Source organism: Drosophila mojavensis, unplaced genomic scaffold (assembly GCF_018153725.1).
Source record: "Drosophila mojavensis isolate 15081-1352.22 unplaced genomic scaffold, ASM1815372v1 contig_231, whole genome shotgun sequence".
Classification (NCBI taxonomy): domain Eukaryota; kingdom Metazoa; phylum Arthropoda; class Insecta; order Diptera; family Drosophilidae; genus Drosophila; species Drosophila mojavensis.
In genome coordinates this window covers 4,986,795-5,002,049 of record NW_025318772.1, presented here as the reverse complement: position 1 = coordinate 5,002,049, position 15,255 = coordinate 4,986,795, and the positions used below count along the sequence as shown (strand labels likewise).

At 45.2% G+C, this 15,255-nt stretch overlaps 6 protein-coding genes and 3 non-coding genes across 9 annotated transcripts; 5 read left to right on the top strand and 4 right to left on the bottom strand.

The window, feature by feature from the left end:
• Window positions 1–5: 5 nt before the first annotated feature.
• Window positions 6–77, top strand: Trnaq-uug. The gene has a single exon. It is a non-coding gene; the product is annotated as a tRNA-Gln (tRNA).
• A 189-nt stretch (window positions 78–266) lies between these two features.
• Trnaq-uug lies at window positions 267–338 on the top strand. The gene has a single exon. It is a non-coding gene; the product is annotated as a tRNA-Gln (tRNA).
• Window positions 339–462: 124 nt separating this feature from the next.
• On the bottom strand, window positions 463–535 carry Trnak-cuu. The gene has a single exon. It is a non-coding gene; the product is annotated as a tRNA-Lys (tRNA).
• Window positions 536–636: 101 nt separating this feature from the next.
• On the bottom strand, window positions 637–3,516 carry LOC6574988. Its single transcript, XM_002000979.4, has 2 exons — window positions 3,342–3,516; window positions 637–3,273 (listed from the first exon to the last, which is right to left on the bottom strand). Exons 1-2 carry the CDS (start codon window positions 3,420–3,422, stop codon window positions 865–867), a joined length of 2,490 nt encoding a protein of 829 aa, XP_002001015.1. The 5' UTR covers window positions 3,423–3,516; the 3' UTR covers window positions 637–864.
• A 178-nt stretch (window positions 3,517–3,694) lies between these two features.
• LOC6574987 (serine/threonine-protein kinase svkA) lies at window positions 3,695–6,649 on the bottom strand. Its single transcript, XM_002000978.4, has one exon. The coding sequence runs from the start codon at window positions 6,180–6,182 to the stop codon at window positions 4,125–4,127; it is 2,058 nt and encodes a 685-aa protein (XP_002001014.1). The 5' UTR covers window positions 6,183–6,649; the 3' UTR covers window positions 3,695–4,124.
• A 220-nt stretch (window positions 6,650–6,869) lies between these two features.
• On the top strand, window positions 6,870–8,805 carry LOC6574986 (CDP-diacylglycerol--glycerol-3-phosphate 3-phosphatidyltransferase, mitochondrial). The gene is made up of 2 exons (XM_002000977.4): window positions 6,870–8,151; window positions 8,213–8,805. The coding sequence occupies exons 1-2, from the start codon at window positions 7,087–7,089 to the stop codon at window positions 8,630–8,632; spliced, it is 1,485 nt and encodes a 494-aa protein (XP_002001013.1). The 5' UTR covers window positions 6,870–7,086; the 3' UTR covers window positions 8,633–8,805.
• Window positions 8,806–8,997: 192 nt separating this feature from the next.
• On the top strand, window positions 8,998–10,564 carry LOC6574985 (inactive non-canonical poly(A) RNA polymerase protein Trf4-2). Its single transcript, XM_002000976.4, has one exon. It carries the CDS (start codon window positions 9,189–9,191, stop codon window positions 10,380–10,382), a length of 1,194 nt encoding a protein of 397 aa, XP_002001012.1. The 5' UTR covers window positions 8,998–9,188; the 3' UTR covers window positions 10,383–10,564.
• Window positions 10,565–10,682: 118 nt separating this feature from the next.
• Window positions 10,683–13,285, top strand: LOC6574984 (oligopeptidase A). Its single transcript, XM_002000975.4, has 2 exons — window positions 10,683–10,892; window positions 10,948–13,285. The coding sequence occupies exons 1-2, from the start codon at window positions 10,798–10,800 to the stop codon at window positions 13,022–13,024; spliced, it is 2,172 nt and encodes a 723-aa protein (XP_002001011.1). The 5' UTR covers window positions 10,683–10,797; the 3' UTR covers window positions 13,025–13,285.
• On the bottom strand, window positions 13,218–15,205 carry LOC6574983 (oxysterol-binding protein 1). The gene is made up of 2 exons (XM_002000974.4): window positions 14,237–15,205; window positions 13,218–14,175 (listed from the first exon to the last, which is right to left on the bottom strand). Exons 1-2 carry the CDS (start codon window positions 15,203–15,205, stop codon window positions 13,426–13,428), a joined length of 1,719 nt encoding a protein of 572 aa, XP_002001010.1. The 3' UTR covers window positions 13,218–13,425.
• Window positions 15,206–15,255: the final 50 nt, after the last annotated feature.

Genomic DNA, 15,255 nt, shown 5'->3' with positions numbered 1-15,255 from the left:
ATCGCGGTTCTATGGTGTAATGGTTAGCACTCTGGACTTTGAATCCAGCGATCCGAGTTCAAATCTCGGTAGAACCTGTTAATAAATATTTTTTTCCATTTTTTTTTTTGTAAATATTTAAGTACTAAAATTTAAAAATTCTTCAGTATAATTTGATTCTAACAATTAATGACATCCAGAATTGTATTTCTTAAAAAGTTTTTTCTACCATTGCCAACATACCTGACACTTGGAACTTATTTTAATAAGTTCAGCCATGACAACACGGTTCTATGGTGTAATGGTTAGCACTCTGGACTTTGAATCCAGCGATCCGAGTTCAAATCTCGGTAGAACCTTTCGATAAATTTTTTCTTAAAAATTTTTTATTTTATTTTTAATTATACATAGAGGTGTCCAACAATTTATGTTAAATATTTAATACAAAATAAAAATTAAGAAAAAAAAGAAAAAGTTTACTCTCGCCCAACGTGGGGCTCGAACCCACGACCCTGAGATTAAGAGTCTCATGCTCTACCGACTGAGCTAGCCGGGCAGTTGCTGTACATATGACAGATAATTTAAAAGAATAGCATCTTCGGTCAATTTCCACCACATAACAATCGCACCTTTTCCGCTTTAGGCAAAAATATTTAATTCAGTTTTAAAAACTAAAATGTCTGTATTAATAGACTATTTATTTTACATTATTTAATAATTGAAACTTGTAATTGTATTTGAGTTGATTTCAAAGATAATTTAAAATTATTCGCTTAGTACAACGTTGCGAACTCTTCAACTATCCCCTTAATAATATTCCAAATTTATTTTAAGAATATATATGCAATGGTTGCCTTAGAGCTACTACCAACAAGTTAACGCGAATCAATCGCTGTCGTTGTTCTTTTCCAAATAAACATCACCGTAACGATGAAGACGATCGAAGATATCGGAGTCGCTGCCACTGCTACTGGAAGACATATAATCCACAGACTTGGCGCCTGCACTCAACGCATTTGCCATCTTCTCTGTGGGCCGATAATACACTGAATAGCGATTATCAAAACTGCGAGCGCCCGTGTAGTACTTCAGGAATTTGCGGGCCTTATTTTGTCCAATGATGGGGACTAGAGTATGCTCTGTAAGCGTAAAGTTGCCAGAGCAGCTCTGAGAACGGTCGGCTGGTCTATACAGTAGATAACCCTTTTTAGTAGGCTTAATATTAGTTGGAGGCTGAGGCACGTCTCCAGCAGGCTTCGCAACTGCAGCGGCTGCCTCGCAGCCAGTCGTTGAAGTGACGATGGTGCAGTCGCCGTCGCTGTCTGATATCTCCACGCTTTGCTTGCAAAAGCTTGCAATCGTATTGGCAACATCATTAGTTGGCTGCATATTCAGATTTTTCATAGAATGTGCACATGCCGTATCAATAGACACGGCCGTTGAGTTGCAGGCCACACTGTTATTATTAAAAGTCGATTGTTCCGGCAATTTGGACGATGAATCTGAATCCTCATCCATTTTCGTATCAGCATTTTGAATCGATTTCTTTTGCTCACTCAAAAAGGTTTGTTTTGAAAGCGCAACAGCTAGCTTAAAGTCTTCATCGGAATTTTCCGATTCCTCGGATTTCTGTTTGGCTTCACTTTTTTGTTTCGAGCGAGCCTTACCGACTGAGCTGCTAGCCACAGCACTCTTCCCATTTTTTCCAGCTGCTGAACCTTTTTTTCCTGATTTCACTGCCTTCTTTTTCTGGCCTTTGAGTTGAGTACCTTTGAGTTTACTAGATTTTGTAATTCGCTCATTTTTCGTCTTCACAGGTTCCTCATTTATTTCTGGCTTACTGATCTCATTGGATGGCTTATTTTTTGATGCTTTGTCTGAATTGTTGCATTTTTCTAATCGTTTCCTCTTAGGCTTATCTCTCGGTAGGTGTTCCTTGTCTGTATTGCTCTTTTTCTCCAACACATCTTCTTCGGTGTCTTCGTCTGTTTCTTCAGCAAGAACATCAATTTGCTCAAGTGCTGGTGCCATTTTCGACTTCAACGTTGAGTTTGTTTTGAAGCGACTGCTGGTCGGTGTCTGAGTTTGCGCTTTTAAATTCAATAGATCTGGACTGCTTCTATTCTCAACCAGCCACTCCTCTGTTGAGCTATTGGCAATGTGCACCACATTCGAGCAGAGTCGATCTTTGTTACAACACTTACATTCACTCTCCAACAAACGCGGACGCAAATCGTCCTCGAATGAGTGCTGACGTCGCACGTGGCGCACGCTACGCTTAAAAGTGCTGTGCGAAGTCCTCGATCCCATTTCAAGTCGCTGATGATGATATAGGCTATGGCTCTGGTAGCTACGATAGCCACAATAAGGATGGGACGACATGGAAAAGACGCGTCTCATACAGGCATTGCAGTCGCAACGACTGTGAGCGGTCTCATCCTCGCTGGAGGATGTTGATGGAAAATGTGGAGAGCTGTCCCGCCGCTTACGCAGCTGCTTACGACGCTGCTGGCCATGGAAACTGGAAGCAACCCTGTACGGATAGTGCCTAGGAGTCGGGTGATATATGATTTCATGATCACGCTCACGTTCCCGCTCACGGTTGCATCTGTGCAGCTGGTCACGTCTATGGCGTAATGCCTGCATGTGGTGCCGATGCTCTTGATCCTCATTGTATTCATTGCAGCTGTATTTAGCACGCAGCTCGTCGCGCATGCGTGGCAGCGTGCGATACATTTTGATTGTTGTCATGGGGCTGCTGCATTTAGTGGCTGTCGACACAGTCCGCTTGCGACTGGCGCGTATATAGCGTGCTGTGTCCACAGAATGCATTGACTCGGTCTCGCTATCGCTGCTGGCCGCCGGAGAGAACACATGATCGGTTGCCTTGAAGTGCCTGTGACACTGTTTTGTCTGCGACAATGGTTGCAGAGTCTTGTCGCCATATGCACTATTGTGACGCCGCAGCCAATCACCCACATGCTGTTCTATCTTCTGCTCATCGAATGTGTTTAGTATGCGATCTAGGCCAGCAGCCTTCCATTTACGTACGTGTTCTTGAACAATTGGTAGCGTTTGATCTAAAATCTCTTTATTATCGCCGCTGCATATCATCAAGGTAAGTTCTGCCTTGCTCATAAATGCCGTAGTATTGTGTACTTCCTCCACTTTGTCCACCACATCTTCTTCTATAGCTTCTTCTATATCACCAATACTTTCTTCATCATCATTTTTATATACTTCTTCGATACTACTCATATTTAATTCTTCGCCATCTTCCATATTCTCACAACGCTTAGTAAAACAAAAAAAAAACCGTGAAAATTTAAATGGCGATCGTGTAAATGTTTTTAAAGACCTACCTTAAGAAAGTTTGACCATAATTTCGAACGTTCATAGGTTAACGTTTCCAAAGATTCTTCATCTACTAGTAAATGCGACATTTTAGCAGGGTATCAAACTTAAACGCCGCAACAATTTCTCCTTACTATTTCTAATGAAGCTTCCTTTTTTAATAGGGTTGCCATACTACTTACGTGATTCAGACATACATTTTGGCTATCGACCAATCGATATTTGACGCTACGCTCGAAATTTAATTGGAGCGTACATTTCGATTATTATTTATAAGCTCGCTAAATTTTGATACGTTTTCTTTTATTTTGTGATAAACGCATTTAAAATAATTTATTGATTTAAAATTCCAAAAAAAAACTTTGGGAAAGCTGTCAAAAATAATCGATTAGCCGCCACGATTTAAAGTCACACTGGGCGGCAGATCAAAAGTAAATGTAACCTTTTTATTTTGTTTTATTTTAAAGTTGCATATGTTTTACATTATATTAATAATATTAATATTGCAGATAAACAAACGAATACATATTATATGCCTAAATAACTGTCGGATAAACATTTGCCACATGGCTCAGTTGAAATACGTAATGTACAACTACATAAGTATATATAAACTTTCGTTTTTCATAAGTCTAACGCTGCTTGCTCCATTGGCCACTATGTCGGAATATGTTGGTTACTGCTGCTGCTACTTTTTTTTGTTGCTGCTTGTTGGGTTTTATTTAACATGTATAGTATTTATATAGAATATATATGTTTTGTTTTGGAATATGGGCAGGCCGTTTCACCGTCTATTTGCGATTGCGTATGGCGCGATCCATAATGTTATTGATTCGCGTCTCCGAATAGCCCGGCATCAGCATATGGATTAGCTCCTTCATGAACAGGTCACTAACTCCCGGACTGCTGCGCTCGGCCAGCTCAAACACAGACTTCAAATCGCCAATGTCACTGCCGACGCCAACGCCGTGCATACTCTGCAAATTCTTGCTGCTATTGCTATATTTGCGCTGTATGTCACCCAGCACCGGGAAAAGCAAATTGTTTAGGCATGCGCTGTTCGTGTGATATGACACGCGCTGGCCCTGCCCGGTCGCAAGCTTGCCGTGGTTGGATTGATTGGAAGCCAGTGAATCGTTGTGTTCGGCAACGTTCATGCCACTGCTGCTGCTGTTGCTCACATTATTGGCGCTTGTCGCATGGAATGATTCACGGTTGTTGCTACGACGTTGCTGCTGCTGCTGCTGCTGTTGCTGCTGGTGGTGGTGGTGCTGGTGCTGTTGTTGATGCTGGTCCATGCTGAGTGGCAGGCCTAGGGAGGCACGACGCTCTTCAACTTGGTCCAATGTAGCAACCGAACGTGACTGACGCAGCTCTGGTTTAGAGCTGGCGCGTTTCTGCATTATATCAGTGGCCGAACTGGATGTGCTGACCGGCAGCATTCTTCCACCGCCAGATGATGAATTGCCAGCTGCTCCTGCTCCTATTCCACCTCCACCTCCTAATCCTCCACCACTCAGTGGCGCATTCAGCATAGTTGTTGTGGCGTGCTTGTTGCTGTTCAAGTTGTTGTTGTTACTGTTATTGTTATTATTGTTGTTGCTATTGCTGTTGCTGCTGACCATCGCCGGCAAGTCGCTGCCAGACGCCGACGTTGCCGCCGCCGTTGCAATCGCATTACCCACGTTAGTTGCACTCGCAGCTTTGCTGGGGCCTCCAATACTGTTACTAAGGTTGCTGCTCGAGGCTGATTGACTGCTGTTGCTGCTGACGCCCGTCGTGGGCGAATGTGTCGTGGCCATAAGTTTCTGCATGGTCAGCTCGTGCTCCTGCAGCTGAAAGCTATTGACTCCGGCACGCGGTGCACTATTGATGTGTAGTCCCTTAACGGTCATTATCCAGGGTTCGTCGTGACCGCTGCCGCCGACGCCGCTCTGCTTGGCATCCGAATCGGAATCAGAGTTCTCCGACTCAGTTTCGCTCTCATCGCCCTTAGAGAGTTTCCATTTCTTGAAGCGATCGATTAAGTCAATCAGATAGGCATTCTTTTTTGCCTTCTTAATGAACGGATACTTAAGCAGTTCCTTGGCTGTCGGTCGGTTCTCTGGGTCCTTGTTAAGGCACGCCTCGACAAAGTCCTTAAATGACTTGCTATAGTTACCAGTCAATTGGGGCGGATTGTTTTTCGGTATTAAGAAGAGCACACGCATCGGATGTAGCTCAGAATTAGGCGGCTCGCCCTTGGCCAACTCGATGGCCGTGATGCCCAGCGACCAGATGTCCGCTTTCGAATCGTACTGTGATTGCTTAATAACTTCTGGTGCCATCCAGAAGGGGGTACCCACAAATGTATTTCGCTTGGATGTCGTATTGGTGAGTTGCCCAGCTACTCCAAAATCGGCTAGTTTCACATCGCCCAGCTCGCTGAGAAGCACATTGGCCGCCTTGATGTCGCGATGCAGCTTGCGCTCCGAATGCAAGTAGTCGAGGCCTTTGAGTACCTCTCGCAGTATGATGCCAATGTGCATCTCTTCGAAGGATCCCGCTTTCATTAAGTCTAATGCAGAGCCGCCACCCAGGTACTCCATAATTATCCATAGTTTGGTGCCTTTCAGAAAGGATCCATAGTATTTGGTGACATACGGCGAATCGCACTGGGAGAGCACCATGATCTCCTGCTGTATGTCATCGATCTCATCCTCAGCTTCCTCCAAGTCGATTATCTTGATGGCCACCACCTGCTGCGTTCTATTGTCAATGCCTTTGAAGACCTCGCCAAAAGAGCCTTTGCCAATGCGCTCTTGCTTGGTGAAGATCAACTCCGGGTCCACTTTCTCAGTCCAGGACATGTTAGCTTCTGTCACTTTTCACACCAGGCCAGCTGACTTCAAATTTCGGTTCGTCTATAAAATTTTCAAGCAAAAACAAAAGCAAGAAAAGGTAGCAACAAAAAATCCCAAAGCAAAGTGAGTTACGGCTAAGGCTGGCTATCGCTCTTGCTCTCTCTTTCTATTTTTTTTTTTTTTATTATTTGTTGTTGTTGGTGTTGCTGCTGCTGCACGCACTTGAATCTGGTTGCGTTGCACTATTGTAGAGACTATTTTGATATCATACACAACACATACAGTTGCACTCATCAACTATTTGTCGTATTTTAATCCTTTGCGTTCACATTTAAAAGCATTTGAGCAACGTACGAGCTATGTATTGGAGGAAGGCACAAAATTTTCGCAGTTGACTTCGTTGGCTTTTCTTTTGCTTGACTCTTCTTCTCTCCTTGCTTTTTGTTGTTGCGTTGCGCTGGCTGTGTTAGTGACGTACGACGGAAACATCGAAAAGTTTTTTTTTAGTATTATATATCGATATTTAAATCAGTACTAGATGGATCATATAACAGGCTTTTCCATGCTTTATTGACAGTTTTATTTACATGGTTATAGCACAAACGATTTTCAAACCGATTTATATGATGGTTACAGACTGTATGGCTAAATACAGTGCTTTAATTTTCATATGTTGATTGCGAAGCTGAAACGATACAAATATATTTATCGATAGTTTTCTTTAAATATCCAGCGCAGCAACAGCATGTAATTTTGATATGATTTCATAAAACCAGTTCAGTTTATTTAAATACTCAATCCACCGATCAATGAATGAAACGAACATTGCAATTAAGGTGAAAACTGCAAAAGAACCTGGCCCAGCCAGAGTAGCGTCAGCAGTGGAAGATTAAGAAAGCCCCAAACGAAAATGATGTACCTGCGCCGCCTATTCACCCAGGAACTGTCACCCGTCACACAGAGCGACCTGTTGGGCTGCCTACAACACGCGCCCCAACAGCTGTTGTGTGGCGGATTTACGGGTGCACCCACTTTGGACAGTCTATCCTGGTTACACAATCTGGCGCCCTGTTTTCCGCTACGTGGAGAACAGATACAGGTTATCCATGAGCCGCATCACTTCTATCAAACCTTAATACAGCGCATCGCTCAAGCCAAAAAACGTATTGTGCTGGCCAGTCTGTACCTAGGTACGGGTCAATTGGAGAGCTCCTTTGTGCAAACGTTGCGTCACAGCCTAAAAGCGGAATCGTCACTCCGGCTAAACGTTCTCTTGGATTTCACGCGAGGAACACGTGGGGTGGCCAACTCTAAGACCATGCTACTGCCTCTGGTACGAGAGTTTGGAGAACAGGTACAATTTTCGCTCTACCACACGCCGGATTTACGCGGTATGACCAAACGATTCGCGCCACCGCGCTGGAACGAGCTGTTTGGACTGCAACACATGAAGGTGTACTTATTTGATGATGCAGTCATCATTTCGGGCGCCAACTTGTCCAATGACTACTTTACCAATCGCCAGGACCGCTACATACTAATTGAGGACAAGCCGTTGGCTGATTTCTATGCGCAATTAATTGAACGTGTGCAGGAGTTCAGCTTGGCTGTGGGCGCTGATGCGGCCGAGAGACTGCATCGCAACTGGCGCATCCTACCCTACGAGGGCACTAAAGACCAATTCATTCGGCTGGCCAAAGAGCGTATAACAAATTTCGTACAAGATGCATACCAAAGACAACTTCAAATCAGAGAGCAGAGTAGCCAAGCCGACACGTGGGTCTTTCCCTTGTTAGAGATGGGTCAGATTGGTATTCACCATGACAGCGTAGTGACCAAACAGTTGCTATCCAAATGCATAGCCGGCTCACGCCTTAAACTAGCCACCGGCTACTTCAATCTGACCCAGGAATACATGGACACCATTACGCACAAGTGCCTGGCACAATGCAGCATTCTCATGGCGCATCCAAATGTAGGTATTGGCTAAGAAAGAAACACAATTTTCTAATATTATTTACGTTTTTTTGATGCAGGCAAATGGTTTCCAAGGCGCCAAAGGACCCGCTGGCGGTATTCCTGCTGCCTACACACTGATTGCGAAGAGTTTTTATGAAACCTTAGTGCGACGACAGCAAAATCATCGTGTAAACTTTTTTGAGTACGAAAAGCCTGGATGGACATACCATGCCAAGGGCCTCTGGTACTATTTACCTGAGGCTCGACTGCCCAATTTAACACTTATCGGTTCCTCAAACTTTGGCGAGCGCTCGGTCAATCGCGATTTGGAGACCCAGGTCTGTTTGGTGACTGTCAACAAGGAGCTCAGTCAGCGACTTCAAGAAGAATCGGATCGGCTCTTTGACTTGTCTACTACAGCGGAGCGGCAGATTGTTCAGAGACCTATACCGCGCTGGGTACAGGCAGTAGTGCGCATATTTAGAAATTTCTTTTAGCTTTAAATTCCGAGTCACATGCTTAGTTCAATTTGTTGATGTTAAGGGTTAGTTACTTTACATGTATGTAGTCTCCAATGTGTGTAGAGTTTCGAGTTTGATCTTGTATATTGCTGTAAATTTATTTTTTACACAGTCATACAGTAATAATTAAAGAACAAGTTTTTAAACAACATGCCTTTGCATACATATTTTATTGAAAATTTATTCTTATCGGCATTTGTCTTATTGGTTATGTTTATTTAACCCAATTACATCATGTCTAACTTTTCTCATGATAAGCGGGTTTGAAAAAGGAACTAGTACATTTTGTTCGGTTCGAAATGAACTGGGTGGCAACTCTGTATAACGGCGCTGGCTTTGGCATTTGTCTTGTTCTTGTTATTCGGTTTGAAGAGAAATTGAAAAAAGACAACAAATTACGAATTGGAATTGCGAATAAGCATTGAGTAACATTTAAGTGCTAAAAAAAAGAACAACGAAACAATAGATAATTGGAATACGAGAGTGGAGTTGCGGCTCTCAGTTTCTGTTCACGATACAAGAAGGCGTCGAGATGACCAAAGTCGCGGATCAGCGCGAACCATGGATGGTTTCAAATGTTGAATATGGCAGCGGGGTAGCCGCACTTCATCAAGAGATCGAACATTTCTACAACTATATGGTTTCGACGCCCACGGAGTATATGATGCGCATGGAGGCTGTGCATCGGATTGAGCGTGTTGTACTGAGTATTTGGCCCGATTGCTGCATTGAAGTCTTTGGTTCTTTTCGCACCGGTCTAAATCTGCCCATCTCCGATATCGACATAGCTGTTAACAATTTCTATTGGCAAGGCTCGCCATTGCTTGAGTTAAAAGATACACTGATTGCACGAGGAGTGACCGATGATGTCAATGTCCTGGACAAGGCCTCGGTGCCGGTTGTTAAATTTACAGAGCAGATATCACGAATAAAATTTGACATTTCATTCAATACGACGTCGGGCGTTAAGGCGGCCGAGCTGGTGCAGCAGTTTATAGAACAGTTCCCAGAACTACCCAAACTAGTCATAGTACTGAAGCAATATCTACTGCTACAAGGCCTAAATGAAGTATACAGTTCAGGCGGTATTTCATCATACTCCGTCACACTCATGTGCATCAGCTTCCTGCAGCAGCAGTCGCTAAGCGAGGCCAAGAACTGCAAGAATGATAACAAATTGGGCAAGCTACTGCTCAAGTTTCTGGACTTTTATGGACGCAAGTTTGACTACTTTAAGTATGGAATCTCTGTTCGTGGCAGCGGGGGCATCGTGGAGAAGTGTGTGCTGCAAAACTCTTTCGCTGATGGCAGCTGGCTATCGGTTCTGACTATTGAGGATCCTATTACGCCGACGAACGACATTGGACGCAGCTCGTTTGGAGCACTGGATGTGAAGCAAGGCTTTGAAGTAGCTTTTTTAAAGCTGTCGAAGCAGGTGGACATGGACGCCTCGAAAAGAAGTGGATCTATTCTGGCCAGCATTATCAATGTGCCACAGTCTATGATGAGCTATCGAAATTGGGTGCACTTCAAGTTTCGACATTTGACCGACATCAGTGCGGAGCCTGTCAATGGCATAGAGCAGTATTTTGATATTGACGTCAAATTGCAATTAAATGCCACCACATCGGAGGATGAAGAGGAAGATAAGAAGGAGATAGGCAGCAATCTCAATGACATGCCTCTGACCCACAATGGTTGTCAATACAAGGGCTTAGGCTGTTAAGTTTAGTCATATACAATAATTTTAATATAAACATATATGTCATATATGTCTTTATTAACTGCTCGAATTTTACAAATAAGATTTTTTTTTTTTTAATAATTAGCTTGCATTATTCTGAATTCATCTTATCTGTACATAAATAAATAATAACATATAACTGTAGCGAGAAAGCGCTACCAAAACTGAAGAATCTTTTTATTTGGCGCCATATTATCGATACCAAAACTGTGTTAATGTGTGCTATCGTTTTCAAAGTCGCCGATTAAACCAATAGGACTGAACGATATATATCGTATACCGGCTAAGAGGAAGCAGAACAGCTGGGAGTGTTGTGTAAACGCAGGCCGTCAAAAAATTTGGCCGCATGCATTTTTTCATAATTGTAAATAAGTAGTTTTAAATTCGTAATTAAGACATGTTGCACATGTTGCGTCAGCGTCATTGGGCATTAGCAAATGCCGCTCAACGTTGCCTACACACGACTACAAGCCGGCCGGGCTATATTGTTCTGTAAGTGTTGAATTCTTTGTTGCGGAACAAGTTAACACATTTTTTGTGCCCATAGTGTGCCTGAAATCGGTGAGGAGGGTCAATTGGGTGAAGGCTTGCTTATGCCAAATGGCTTGCCGGCATTTACCGACATTACTATCGAGATGTGCCTGGGAGCTATTGGACAGCAAGCGGCCGCCGTGGAGAAAGCGGTGAAAACTCTGGAGCTGGATATACAAAATGGGAAGCAACTAAAAGGCTCTGATATATACAGTGAACTGGATGCAGTTACAGCCCCGTTGGAAACCACCTGGGGTGTAGCAAAGGCACTTTATCTGGGTAACAGCACGCTAATACCCACCAAATCCTATATGAACATACACGAGCGGGCGCGAAACGCGCGTGCTGCCAAGTTCTGCAACAAAACGGTGTATACAGCCTTAATGCAGCAAGAGGACCAAGCCGGCGAGGCAGAGCAACGATTGCGTCAAAAGTTCCTGCTTGAGGGCAAATTGAATGGCCTGACGCTGAGCAAGGACGGTCAGGATGGGCTCAAAGAATTGATTACACAGCTGGGACGGGAGCGTGGCAACTTTAAGAACAAAGTTAATATGGCTGTACATGCATTTGCGCATGTCGTCAACGATTTTCAGCTAGTTCGGGACTTTCCGGACACCCTACTGGAAGCCACAGCGCGAGATCCTAAGCAAGCACTCGAAGGCCCTTGGAAAATAACTCTACAGCAGCCAATTGTAGAGGGCTTCCTTAAATACTGTCCAGATCGTCTGCAACGCTGGAATGTGTGGCGCGCCAACGTTCTGAAGGCATCCCAGCAACAAGACAAAGCATTGGAGAATAGCACGCATCTGGAGAAAATTCGAGGCTTGCGCAAGCGACAGGCGAATCTCCTGGGCTATACCAACTATGCAGACATGTCCATGCAAACCAAAATGATTGGCAGTGTGGACAATTTAAAGCAGATCTTTGCCCAGCTGCTGAAATTTGCGGGTCCCGCGCAAAGCGTTCAGATAGAGGAGGTGCAAAGGTTTGCCAGTGCTAACGGTGCAGAGCATAAGCTAGAGGCGTACGATGTGAGCTACTGGGCACGCAAACAACTCATAGCCGAGCATCAGCTACAGGAAGACAAGCTGCGAGAGTATTTCCCACTGCCACGTGTGCTCTCCGGATTGTTCGCCCTGAGCGAAAAGCTGTTTAATATACGCATTGTAGAGCAGTCCAAGACTGAAGTCTGGCATCCTGCTGTCAAATTCTTCAATGTGTACGATAATGATGTGAGCTCGACACCGGTCGGTGGCTTCTACGTCGATTGCTATTCGAAGCAGCACAAATTCGGTCGCAACAATGGCTGGATGGTTGGCATACGGAATAGAAACAAAACAGCTGACCTTACTCCGCTCTGCGCACTTATCTTTAATTTTACAGATCCGACTCCGGACAAGCCCACGCTTTTGAGCTATGACGACTTGCAAATGGTATTCAAGACCTTTGGAACAGCGCTGCAGCATCTGCTAACCCAAGCAGGCTACAGTGACTTGGCAGGACTCTCTAACATCGAGTGGGATGCCTCGCAAGTGTCGGGCTATGTGATGAGCAATTTCCTGGACGACCCTGCTGTGCTTCAGACTTTATCTGGTCACTATGCCAATGATGACATAATTGATATAGAGCTTGCGAAGAAGACGCGTCTGCTGAAAACACAATTGGCTGGGCATAAACTATGCAAGGAATTGTACTTAGCTGACTTGGATGTGGAGTTACATCGCTCGAGCGCCTTTTGGCTGGATGTTGTGCGTAAGATTTGGCCAGTCTATCAGTGTATGCCGTTGGACAAGAAGGACGCTCATCCTTGCTCCATGACCGACATATTTGCTGGCGACTGGGCGGCCGCACATTTTAGCCATTTGTATTCCAAGCTGATTGCCGCTGATATCTCGAGTGGATTCGCAGAGGAACGCAGCGATGAAAACTACGCTACAGTGGGTAAACGGTATAAACAAACATTTCTCAGCTATGGCGGTTCGGTGCCTACGGCGGAGGTATTCCGCCGTTTCCAGGGTCGCGATCCGTCAGTGGTGGCACTACTTAAATCGCTGGACATATTTATTACTTCCCAAACCACGGAGCCCAATTAGATCGTGGCCAGATATCACTGTTATCTGTTGTTAACCATTTAGTTTAGAGAATGATGACATTATTAAATCGATTTGCCACGTTAGTCGCGTTGGATTAACTGATTATCGAGTCAATAAACGACATCTTATCGTGCACATTGGCATTGAGGGCGATATCAGCTCAGGTGTTCTTTAATGTTCATGACCGATTGGATTCTTTTCTTTACTGGCAACAGTTGCTTTATTTAAATAATACTTTACTAATAAACTGAGTAAATTTTATAACATTGCTCTTTGGATTGCTCACGTCTTTTTTTTAGCGGAAGACAACGATGATAACACAGAGTCAGCCACCTCTTTGTTGAAAGGTTAGATATTGCGGCTTCATTTCGTATTGAATGTTGTTATTGTTAGCGCAGCTGTTAAAATATATTCGGACAACCGCTCCAGTCTTGGGCCGCCTTGGCCTGCCAATAGGTATTCTTAGACATATGCATGAATTCTGTGCTGCCCTCCACTCGCTCCCGCTTGAACCACATGGGCTCATAGGCCGGAATGGGCCGTCCTTCGGCGATCGCTTGTTTTTCCTTTAGCTCCTGCTGTTTTCGCACCGCTCGCTGTTTCTCCTCGAGACGTAGTTTCTCTCGATTGCTCTCATCCCAGGCGCCCTCCTCCATGCAACGCTGATCGGGTCGAAAGCGTGAATCCGTTGGCGCAACACCCTCCTCCGGCTCGTTCAGCTGGCAGGCAAACACGGGCAAGTTGTAGTACTTGTCCGAATCAGGGGCAGCTGGACGTCGCTGCCAGGCAACCCTGTACTCGCCAGCCGAGTAGCTGGGGTTCTTTGCCGGCCCGCTGGTGTGCAGCACAGGAGCAATTTCGATTTTGTCATTCCACCTGCCACGTAGCAACCACTTGACTTCATTCTTCGGATTGAGCACCACCCCTTTGACGCTACGCTGCTCCTCACGACCGAAATATGAGTATGGTATATAGTTGAGGATGCACTTGTAGCCCTTTGCTGCATTGCTGCCAACGATCTCCAATTGGCCTTCCAGATCGACCCACAGCTTGCCCACGATTATATTGTTTACAGTTGTTGTCACGCGACGATAGAAAAAGCGACGCCCCGTGGCGGGGAAAGAGACGTAGGCCCCGCCAACTGGATTTACCTGTTCCATTTAGAAAGAATGGTTGAGTAACTCAGATGAATCAGCTGCGCCAATCACTCACCTGCAAATACTTTCCACGAAACTTGCTTGTCAACGAGAATTCTTGCCAGCTTACCCATTCTTTGCTCTCACAATGCAAAGCCGTAATTGGCGGATGATGCGACACTTGTTCGGTGTGACAGCGCCAGCCGAGATCGTCAGTGCGATCGCATTCGTAGGTCTCCCCCAGCAGAGGATTGAAAGGCTTGTTAATCCGGGTCTCTGCCGTCGCATATGCAGAGACCGTAAACGCTGCCAAATAGGCCAGCTGTTCGCATATATCGCTGCGGCTGGCGGCGATATCGAGCACGTCGGAGTACTCATAGTCCTCGACCAGGCGCTGCAGCATCGAGATCGGCTCGTTGAAATTTATGGGCATGGGTATTTTAGAGAGATCCTTGCCAATGCAGTTCTTCATGAGCGTCCACAGGCTGAGCGGGTAGTTGGGCTTGTCCGGCACACGGGTGCGACGATTTCTGATCATTTTAACCTCAGTTGGGGCAGGACTTACTTTATCAACAGCTGGCATCTTCACGCCTTTGGCCAGCTCTATCGACGTAATCCACGTCTGTCGTTCCGCCTCAGTTTCCGCCTTGATGCGAAAGCTCAGTTGCTTACTGCTATCCGAAATCGCAAACGTACAGGGATCCACGTGTTCGATTACGGCTGCCTTGAGCGTTATCGATCCGCGCGACGCCAGATGGACTTCAGACTGATCGAGGTAATAGCTAAGCACGCCATTCGAGAGCACAAACCAACGTCGCTGATACCCCTTCACATAGTTGGTCCATTTCAGTAGCCAGCCCTTCATTTCCGTGTTGCTTTCGCTGGCAGTGCGATTTTTCGAACGGTTTCGCCTCTTTTTCTGCGACAATCGTAATTTGTTGCTCGGAGACGAGGCGCGGGAGTCGGGCGCGGGTGCGGGCGCGGAGTCCATGCTCACACTTGAGCTATTCCGTCGCTGTCTGTGGTGCGCTCGCTCGCCAGACATATTCAATTCCTAGCGAATAACTGAACGCAATTAAAAACGTCGACTCCCTG

What these genes read in the sequence shown, in the direction of transcription:
- LOC6574988 (XM_002000979.4), bottom strand. Translation starts at nt 3,422, where the DNA reads ATGTCGCATTTACTAGTAGATGAAGAATCTTTGGAAACGTTAACCTAT. An exon ending in TATGGTCAAACTTTCTTAAG is followed by an intron (nt 3,274 to 3,341) that starts GTAGGTCTTTAA and finishes TGTTTTACTAAG; the next exon opens with CGTTGTGAGAATATGGAAGA.
- LOC6574987 (XM_002000978.4), bottom strand. Translation starts at nt 6,182, where the DNA reads ATGTCCTGGACTGAGAAAGTGGACCCGGAGTTGATCTTCACCAAGCAA.
- LOC6574986 (XM_002000977.4), top strand. Translation starts at nt 7,087, where the DNA reads ATGATGTACCTGCGCCGCCTATTCACCCAGGAACTGTCACCCGTCACA. An exon ending in TTCTCATGGCGCATCCAAAT is followed by an intron (nt 8,152 to 8,212) that starts GTAGGTATTGGC and finishes TTTTTGATGCAG; the next exon opens with GCAAATGGTTTCCAAGGCGC.
- LOC6574985 (XM_002000976.4), top strand. Translation starts at nt 9,189, where the DNA reads ATGACCAAAGTCGCGGATCAGCGCGAACCATGGATGGTTTCAAATGTT.
- LOC6574984 (XM_002000975.4), top strand. Translation starts at nt 10,798, where the DNA reads ATGTTGCACATGTTGCGTCAGCGTCATTGGGCATTAGCAAATGCCGCT. An exon ending in CGGCCGGGCTATATTGTTCT is followed by an intron (nt 10,893 to 10,947) that starts GTAAGTGTTGAA and finishes TTGTGCCCATAG; the next exon opens with TGTGCCTGAAATCGGTGAGG.
- LOC6574983 (XM_002000974.4), bottom strand. Translation starts at nt 15,205, where the DNA reads ATGTCTGGCGAGCGAGCGCACCACAGACAGCGACGGAATAGCTCAAGT. An exon ending in TTCGTGGAAAGTATTTGCAG is followed by an intron (nt 14,176 to 14,236) that starts GTGAGTGATTGG and finishes TAAATGGAACAG; the next exon opens with GTAAATCCAGTTGGCGGGGC.